We start from the raw sequence: 9,821 nt of genomic DNA, 5'->3' as shown, positions 1-9,821 counted from the left end.
GAATGCATGGAATAAACAAGTTTCAATCACAAAAAAATTATTGTACATGTGTGAGCCTTATTCTTAGTCATCTACTGTAGGCTAAAATAGCAAGACAACATCTCTGTCTCTCTCTCTCTCTCTCTCTCTCTCTCTCTCTCTCTCTCTCTCTCTCTCTCTCTCTCTCTCTCTCTCTCTCTCTCTCTCTCTCTCTCTCTCTCTCTCTATCTATCTCTCTCTATCTCTCTTTCCATTACATCCTCCATTATTATCCCTCCATAGTCATCCCTCCACTCCACCGCTCATCTCTCTCAAACCCCTCTTTCCAACCCCTCCCCAACATTCCCCGTTGGGACTCGGTGTACTAGTCGAGGCTGTGAGTAAGCTGTATATATTTAGCCTGCGCCGGTAACTCCAAGCTGTGTGGAGTTCACTCGGTCAGTCAGTTACCAGGTTTCCACAAGGCCAAGTGGGGCTATAGCCAGGGTCAGGAGGACCAGCTTAAGACGTTAACAAAAAGATCAAATGTGCTATTTCTTGATTTGACACTCAAGTTGACACATTATTCGTTGGCAACAAGGTCGAGTGAAAAGAGGCACATAGCAATATTGCTTTGGGAGACATTGAGTGACTTTAACAATCAGTATGCACTGGCTACACCCCCCTCCGCTGCCTCTGATATGGGCCTTAGCTAGGACAGCATTCTCCTGTCAAACATCTCGGCCCAAACAGAGAGTAAACTAACCGCTGCTACCTTTACTCTTTCCCTTAATATATTGAATAAATTATACTTATATTATTGTTCCCCCATGTTTTTTTTTTAATTCTTTTATAAATAAGTTATATAAGTGATACAATGTTAAATTACCACAGCATCCATGCAGCCTTGTTTATTCACTGCGTCCATGGAAATGACGATGAGCGCTTATGCTTAGTTTCCTTATGCAAAAAAGACATACAACTATAGTCTGTTTACTTTTCTGATGACTACATCACTGCCTAACTTATAAACGGTCAGACAAGCTTAACTTTTGGTTATTAGTGATACTCATACACCCAATTCAAAGTCACAGTTCCTCCAGGAAATACACCCAATTCAAAGTCACAGTCCCTCCACGAAATACACCCAATTCAAAGTCACAGTCCCTCCACGAAATACACCCAATTCAGTCACAGTCCCTCCAGGTCATTGCCACGATTTCTCCGCAGTAAATGTTCAAATCTGAGCCAAATAAGAAGCTGGATATATGAGTGTATACAGGTGCAGCTCAATAAATTAGAATATCGTGGACAAGTCTATATATTTAGCTGTATTGGTGCAGTCATTTGTGCAAAAGGAACCCCAACCAAGTACTGAGTGAACATACATGAACATACTTTTCAGAAGGCCGACATTTCTATATACAAAAGAAAAATACATCTATTTTTTATTTATTTATTGGTGATACAGACTTTTGGGCTTTCATGAGCTGTAAGACATAATCATCCGAATTAAAACAAATAAAGGCTTGAAATATTTCACTTTGTGTGTAATGAATCTATAATCTACGAGAGTTTCGCTTTTTGAATTTAATTACTGAAATAAAATAACTTTTCCACAATATTCTAATTTATCGAGCTGCACCTGTATATAATTATATATATATGCACATAACGTAGAAAATGCTGTGGTCACAAAATAGTTAGGGAAAGTAATCATAAGTACTTACCGGACACCGGAGTCTTCAATAACGTTGGATGGTGATCCATTTTGTGAATACATTTGTTATCTGATGAAACAATATATTTGTTGGCAGACAGCTCCTTCTTATCAACACTGCTATCTAACGTTAGCATAATTTGCAAGCATAACATGCGTACCCATGTGTTACGTTCACATTACTTATGTTCCACTGGGAAAGACTGTTCATCACTGCATACAAGTCAGTTCGTAAACTTTGTATTATGATGACATAAGACATTCAGGGTACGTTTTTAAATAACATGTTAATTTATTTATTAAATTTTTTAATATAATTTCCTAATAATAATCACAATTTTGAATCAACTTGCAATTTTTACCAAGACCTGCAATTTTACAACAATAAATTAACATAAAACCTTGCTAATTGCATTGCAATTTTGGAGAAAAGCTGTTGCAAAAGCAAGCATTTCTGATGGCAACAATCACAAAAAAAAATCAGTCCCTTGAAATCCTGAAGGGACTGAAGTTATAGCTGCATTTTCTTTCAAACTAATTTGATCTTGGATGTCCCGATTTGGTACAAATGTTTTCTCCCCTGGGTGAAGGTGTGTACAGGCTGTGATGTACAATGCAGGTGTAGAGACAGTTCTGCGTAGGAATCTGCTATGACAGATGACAATTTTTTTTTAAATGGGGTTCTCAAGTCTACTGTATCCTCACATACGTGTGGAGCCTGAGACGAATCATGCCATCTTTTTTATCTGTCTACTCAGTCTGATCTATTGACATTTCTATGTTTTCTTTCCAGTCCATACTTCTTTTCTGGACAGGCAAGAGCAGATGTTGACTTTTGGCTACTTTACACACTGAGGCAGAGTGATGGATATCAAACCCACACAGATCACCACCTTCATGAATCTGGTCCATTATCTGTGATTACGTGTGTGCTATCAAGTGAATTAATGGTGCAGTTTATTCAGTCACCCAGACTTAAGGGGGTCCAGAAGACACATTCACTTTGATTGATTAGGAATATATGGATCATGCATTTAACTACAGCCTGTGCCGATAATTCACGAGGAGAGGAGGTCTTTTCCTTGAAGTGCTCTGTTCCAATAAAGAGTTATTCCCGACATCTGTACCCCCAGGGTTCCGCATGTTTCCAATTGTATTAACGTCATGTGGCTGTTTTCCTTTCCTGCACTTCACATCGGTGAAGTCATTTATGTGCTGTCTGTGCTGCAGGTGAGGTGCATGCCTCAGCGTCTCTGTGTGCCTCGTTAGTGAGCGAGCAAGTGCCTTTATGAGCTGCAGGTGAGGTGCATGCCTTGCCTCAGCGTCTCTGTGTGCCTAGTTAGTGAGCGAGCAAGTGCCTTTATGAGCTGCAGTGTGCTTTGTTTCAGAGGGGACCTTTGTCTGTGCTTTGATATGTCACACTGTACGTACCTTGTTCTCTTTCCTTCCCTGTATGATAATTTTAACAGATTTCAACTCTTGTTCTCTCTCTCTCTCTCTCTCTCTCTCTCTCTCTCTCTCTCTCTCTCTCTCTCTCTCTATCTCTCTCTTTCACTATATCTCTTTCTCTCTCTCCCTCTCTCTCCATCTCTCATTCTTTCTCTGCTCGACAGACAGTTACCGTTTCTGCAGTCACAAAGTCAGTGTCTGAAGCATGCCAGATTACTTTAGTCTTATTTCTTTCTCGCTTGACTGATTCTGCTTTCAGTCCATCTCTGCATGGATTTGTCTGCATGCCTTCGCTTTAACTGTGACGTCATTTAGTTGCATATCATTAATTGTCATTGTCATTACATGTAACAATAGATACACCAGAAACATTATATGTATAGCAGAGCGGGCCTCTTATTGCACCACACCTGAGTTCCCTTGCAATGACTTGATGTTGTTATATGCTGGATGTAACAAAAGAGGGACATTTGATTTCCATTACCCAGCCCCAGCTGCCAGATTTCTTAAATTAAGCTATTTGGTTTTTATATCAGCCAACCTTGATTTATAGAATAACATAAACGTTTTTATTCCCCAGCCAACGTGACTGGTTAATTGAAAGATCCACCAGCTACTTTAGTTTTCATATCAAACTAAATCAGCCCAAACTGATTTCCACTTTAGTTTGTATACCATACTAAATCAGCCCAAACTGATTTCCACATTAGTTTGTATACCATACTAAATCAGCCCAAACTGATTTCCACTTTAGTTTTTATATCAAACTAAATCAGCCCAAACTGATTTCCACATTACTGTAGTTTGTATACCATACTAAATCAGCCCAAACTGATTTCCACATTAGTTTGTATACCATACTAAATCAGCCAAAACTGATTTTCACTTTAGTTTTTATATCAAACTAAATCAGCCCCAACATCATGTAAACAAACAGCCACATCCAAAATGTACCACATTTGGGTAAAAAAAAAAAAAAAAAAAACTTGACATCCCAGATGACTGATCACTTCACGACTGCATGACAACCCATCTACTCATGGTCATACACAGTACAGTATAGTGTTAAAATTGAAGTAATTTCATTGCATGGCATTACAAGTGTGTAGCTAATCAATGGGACGTCCTTGATAGAAGCAAACATACTGAGGTTGAGTAGTGCAGTGTTGTATCAGTGATGTATCAGTGTTGTATCAGTGTTGTATCAGTGTTACGTGCCCCCGTGGGGAGACGCAACACTAGGCCACAGACAGGATAGGTGAGGATGCAGTGACACAAAACACCATAGACGGGTTGTAAAATAACAATATTTATTTTACACAAGTGAGGATCAGCAACACAGAGAGCAAAGAGGACCTACCAGTGAGCACCAAATAATATCAAAATAAAACAAAAGCCCCCCCCCCTTTACAGGCACGGACGCCCCAAAGTACAGGAGGTGGTGCTCACTCTAAGCTGGTGTCTTTAACAGTGGTTCTCCTACGTGATGCAGATGTAGACCCCAGGGTATCTTCACTGCCCTCAATGTCCCTGTGTGCGAAACAAAAGGTTAATATATAAGAAAAACAATCACCATAAGCTGGGTGACGAGGAATACATAAATACAGAAACAGGTTATGGGTAAAACAGAAATGTACAACAGGCAGGATCACAAAACGGTACAATACTATAGGGAATTGCTAGAAAACCAGAGCCTTGACCAGCTCTCACACAAACAACAGCTCCACAGAGCTTTCTACTAGCTCATGCACCAAAACATGAGCTCAACAGAGCTTTAACTAGCTCATGCACCAATCATGAGCTCAACAGAGCTTTAACTAGCTCATGCACTAAACATGGGCTCAACAGAGCTTTAACTAGCTCATACACAAAAAACAATGAGAGCTCTACCACAACACCACCAGATATAATTACCCACATACACCGACAGAGCTCTAGCTAACAATGCATACACAGGGATTATATGAAGGGATGTGGAGGCCAATTAGGCTGATGAGCCTCAGCTGTGGTTGCTGCTGCTTCTTCTGTTGGCTGGAGTGGAATGGTGATTGACCCTGAGAGGTAGATAGATTATATAGGAGGGAGACAAGAAAACACTACAACCTGCCTAATAATAATAACCCACACAATATAATATTACATGCATACATAATACATAATGAAATAAGGAATGAAATAAGGACAGAGTCCGTAACACTTCCCCCCCCAAGGAGTCAGCCCATGGCCGACGAACACACACTCCATCAGTCACCATAGAACAAATAAAACAAACACCCAACCATCCCGAATAGCAAAACACCTGTTCCAACAGGCTACCCCCGAGAAAGGGCATCGGCAAACACATTCTCTGTGCCCTTCTTGTGCCGGACCACCACGTTATACCCCTGCATAAGCAGAGACCACCGCATCAACCGCTGGTTGTGGTTATACATGCGGTGCAAAAAAACAAGCGGGTTGTGGTCTGTGTGGACCACCACAGGCTCCACACTCGATCCCACATAGACCTCAAAAAATTGGAGCGCCAGCAGCAATGCCAACGTCTCCTGCTCTATTGTTGAGTAGCGTGTCTGGCTGCCACTAAACTTCTTTGAGAAGTAGCCCACAGGATGGACCAAACCCTCGGAATCCACCTGCGTCAGAACCGCACCAGCACCCACACAACTCGCATCAACCTCAATAGAAAAAGGCTTACTGAAATCAGGAGCATTTAGAACCGGAGCACTACATAAAAGGGCCTTACAGCTCTCAAAAGCCGCTTGACACCTGGCCGTCCACTGGTATGGTACCAAGGGACTGATTAGGTCAGTCAGAGGGGCTGCAACCAAGGAAAAATTCTTACAGAACCCCCTGTAGTAACCTGTCATCCCAAGAAAACGACGTAGCTCTCGTCGTGTGGTCGGTACTGGAAACATGGTTATGGCCTCTATTTTGGCTCCTAGAGGACGCACCTTACCACCGCCCACCTGTTTCCCCAGGTAGGTCACTGTCGCTTTACCGAACTCGCATTTTGCCAAGTTCAGTGTCAGAGAAGCGTCTGCCAACCGCTGGAATACGGTTCTCAATGAGCTCACATGAGCAGACCAACTCACTGAATGCACCACCACATCGTCCAGATATGCTGTGCAGTTGGGCACATCCCCCAACACTATGTTGACCAGTCTCTGAAACGTAGCCGGTGCGTTACGCATCCCGAACGCCATCACAGAATACTGCAGGAAAGCATCGGGCGTAGCAAACGCAGATATTTCAGAGGCCCTTGGCGAGAGTGGCACCTGCCAGTACCCTTTTAAAAGATCCAATTTCGTCACATACCGGGCTGACCCAATGGTATCTACACAATCGTCGATGCGCGGCATAGGAAAAGAATCAGGAATGGTTACTGCATTTACCTTTCGATAATCAGTGCAAAACCGATGAGTGGTGTCTGGTTTCGGAACCAGCAGGCATGGTGAGCTCCACGGGCTCAAACTGTGATGAGCCAAATCATGCTCCAGTAAATATGCCACCTCCTGTTTCATTATTTCCCTTTTTACCGCATTTACCCTATAAGGATGCTGTTTGACTGGCCTTGCATTACCGACATCAATGTCGTGTTCCAGAACGGTAGTGCGGGTTGGGACATCCCCAAACAAAATGGGATAACTGTTAATGAGCGCCACCATGTCAGCTTCCTGCTCCTTACCCAAGTGTGGCATCAGGGAGGGAAGGATCAACAACATCTCTGAGTTGCATAAACGAGGAGTCTGCTGCTGGACCTCACAACCATTCAAACCATCCTCATCACTTATTGGCAGAGTAGAAGGAACAGTAACCACAGTCACTGGTACTCCTCTCACTCCTGCTACTGCAGCTCCCACAGCGGCCCCTGGGGGCGTACTTTGTTTCTCCAGCTGCAGGTTGTCCCTGGGAAGATAACGCTTCTACATATTAATGTGACAAACACGGGTTTTCTTTCGCCTGTCAGGCGTCCTGACTACATAGTCAGTATTGCTCAATTTCTGCTCGATAGCATAAGGGCCAAAAAAACGAGCACTCAAAGAAGAGCCAGGGATGGGGAACAGAACTAAAACCAAGTCCTCAGACTGGAAAGAACGTGGAACCGCTTTTTTGTCAAACTGCCGTTTCATTGAACCCTGAGCAGCAGAGAGACTCTCCTTAGCGATACTACACGCCTCATGCAGCCGCTCTTTAAATCTACACACATAGTTCAAAACCCCTCTCTTTGGAGGTACGGTGTGCAGAGCCTCCCCCATTAACTGATCCTTTAATACCCTTAAAGGACCCCTCACTGAATGCCCAAACACCAGCTCTGCTGGGCTAAAACCCAGTGACTCCTGAACTGTTTCTCGCACAGCAAACAGAGCTAGGGGAACACCTTCATCCCAGTCTCTGCCGCTCTCCATACAATACTTGCGTAACACCGACTTGAAGGTCTGATGCCACCTCTCCAGGGCACCTTGCGACTCAGGGTGATACGCACTTGAGATCCTGTGAGAAATAGACAATGATGATAACACCTGCTCAAATATTCCTGAAAGGAAGTTAGTACCTTGGTCCGTTTGCAAGACTTTTGGCAGCCCGAACGTAGAAAAAAACTTGATCAGAGCTTTCACTACAGACTGAGATGTTATCTTTCTAAGAGGAATAGCCTCAGGGTACCGAGTCGCTACACACATAATTGTTAAAAGGAACTCGTTACCAGACTTCGTTCTCGGCAGGGGACCAACACAATCCACTATCACATGCTCAAACGGCTCCCCCATCGCTGGGACTGGGTGAAGCGGGGCAGGTTTAATAACCTGATTAGGCTTCCCTGTAACTTGACACACATGACAAGAATTACAGAACCTGGTCACATCCCCCTTTAACCCGGGCCAAAAAAAGTGTTTCAAAACCCTGTCATTGGACTTGGTGATGCCTAGATGTCCCGACCAAGGATGATCGTGAGCTAAAGACAAAACAGACTGTCGATACGGTGTTGGCACAACAATCTGGGTAACATAACTCCACTCATTACCAAAATCCATCCGTGACCTCCACCTCCGCATTAGCACATCATTCTCAACAAAATAGGCTACCTCCTTGTTCTTAGCTGTCTCTGGGGCAAGAGCAGCAGCAAAACATTTTGCTAAACTAGCATCCTCCTTCTGAGCAACGATCAGATTACCTCTAGTCATGGGTAAATGCGTTGTCTCAGAGGTGAGCGTATACTGCTGAAGCGCATTACTGTCACTCGTCTCTATAGCAGGTGGAACAAACACAAGTGGGGAAATAGGCGCGCCAGACAACTGTGTAGCTAGCACAGACTCCGACAGATCAACTATCTCACCCAACTTACGTGCTTGAGCACGGGTGACTGCACAAACTGTAAACACCTGGGGAAACTGTTGCGCCAACACATCTGGACGCAAAACCTCAGGGCGCTCTAAAACCTCCAAAACGGGCATAACTCTGCCACCCGCGATGTCGTTACCCAACAGGAAAGTGACACCCCGTACCGGTAACGACGGGCGAATGCCCACTTTGAACACCCCCTGTGCTAAACCACAGTTTAAGTGTATCAGATGGAGGGGCACCGACACAAAACCCATCTCGATCCCCTGCACCAACACACTTGAGCCATTTGATGACTCATGATTAAACGGTAGCACGTCCGACAAGATAAAAGACTGCGCTGCCCCAGTATCTCTCAGTATGCGCACCGGACGCTGGTCCAACTCACTACCACTGAGAGAAACCATGCCGTCCAACATAAACGGTTCGTAACTGGGCTCCAGGTCACCACACATTTTCGTGGGGACTACTGACTGTGGAACTATCACCGTCTGCACCAAACCAACCTCCTTTGGCCGACCACTTGGCGTAGACTGTGTGCGTTTATACGCTTGACAGTTCTCTCTAATATGACCCACCCGGTGACAATGATAGCATTCCCGCTCCTCCCTGTAGCGGGGAGATAACAAACGTGGTGGGCTAGTGTGCACTTTAGCTGGAGCCCGAGCAGAGGGATAAAAACCTCTATCCTCCTGTCTTAGTGTACCAAATGACTGTTTATGAGTAAGCACAAACTCATCAGCGAGCACCGCCGCCTGTGCCAACGTCTCAACTTTATGCTCATTGAGATAAGTCACTAAACGGTCATTTAGGCTATTTTTAAACTCCTCCAGTAACATTAATTCAGACAGAGAATCAAAATCAGCTACATCACAAGCCCTGCACCACCGATGAAATAGGGATTCTTTCTCCCGAGCAAACTCCACAAAAGTCCGGCCAGGTAACTTTCTGTGAGTTCTAAACTTTTGCCTGTACGCCTCTGGCACTAACTCATAGGCTCTAAGCACAGCCGTCTTGATTAAGTCATACGACAAACTGTCAGTCAGAGGGAGGGTAGACAGCATTTCCTGGGCTTTTCCCGTTAACTTACATTGCAGTAAGAGAGCCCAGACCTCTTTAGGCCACTTTAAAGACGTAGCCACCCGCTCAAAAGCATTAAAATATGCGTCTACCTCCGCCTCACGAAATTGAGGTACAAGAGAAATTAGTCTACTCACGTCGTAAGCCCCCACAGCCGTGGAAGAGGGTTGAGTAGGACTCCCAATCTTAGCAGCTTCAAGCTCCAGCTGCTTCATTTTAATCTCGGCGTCCACCCGGTGGCGGTCAGCGTCCAGCTGGCGGGTTGAGACCTCAGCCTCCA

The 9,821-nt window shown here is 44.3% G+C and overlaps 1 protein-coding gene across 1 annotated transcript in view; it reads left to right on the top strand.

Moving 5' to 3' along the window:
- LOC311222761 (PDZ and LIM domain protein 5-like) overlaps positions 1-9,821 on the top strand; it is a gene marked incomplete at its 5' end in the record, with an annotated part of 145,054 nt that overhangs the window by 80,732 nt on the left and 54,501 nt on the right. The window contains 2 exons of the mRNA XM_084307385.1: positions 2,472-2,493; positions 3,292-3,317. Of these exons, the coding sequence (XP_084163511.1) occupies positions 2,472-2,493; positions 3,292-3,317 (48 nt within the window). The remainder of the gene's footprint in view (positions 1-2,471; positions 2,494-3,291; positions 3,318-9,821) is intronic.

The sequence above is a fragment of the Notolepis coatsorum genome (genome assembly GCF_963971535.1).
Source record: "Notolepis coatsorum genome assembly, chromosome: 1".
In the NCBI taxonomy this organism is placed as follows: domain Eukaryota; kingdom Metazoa; phylum Chordata; class Actinopteri; order Aulopiformes; family Paralepididae; genus Notolepis; species Notolepis coatsorum.
Note: the sequence above shows the minus strand (reverse complement) of the source record. Positions and strands in the feature narration are given on the sequence as shown.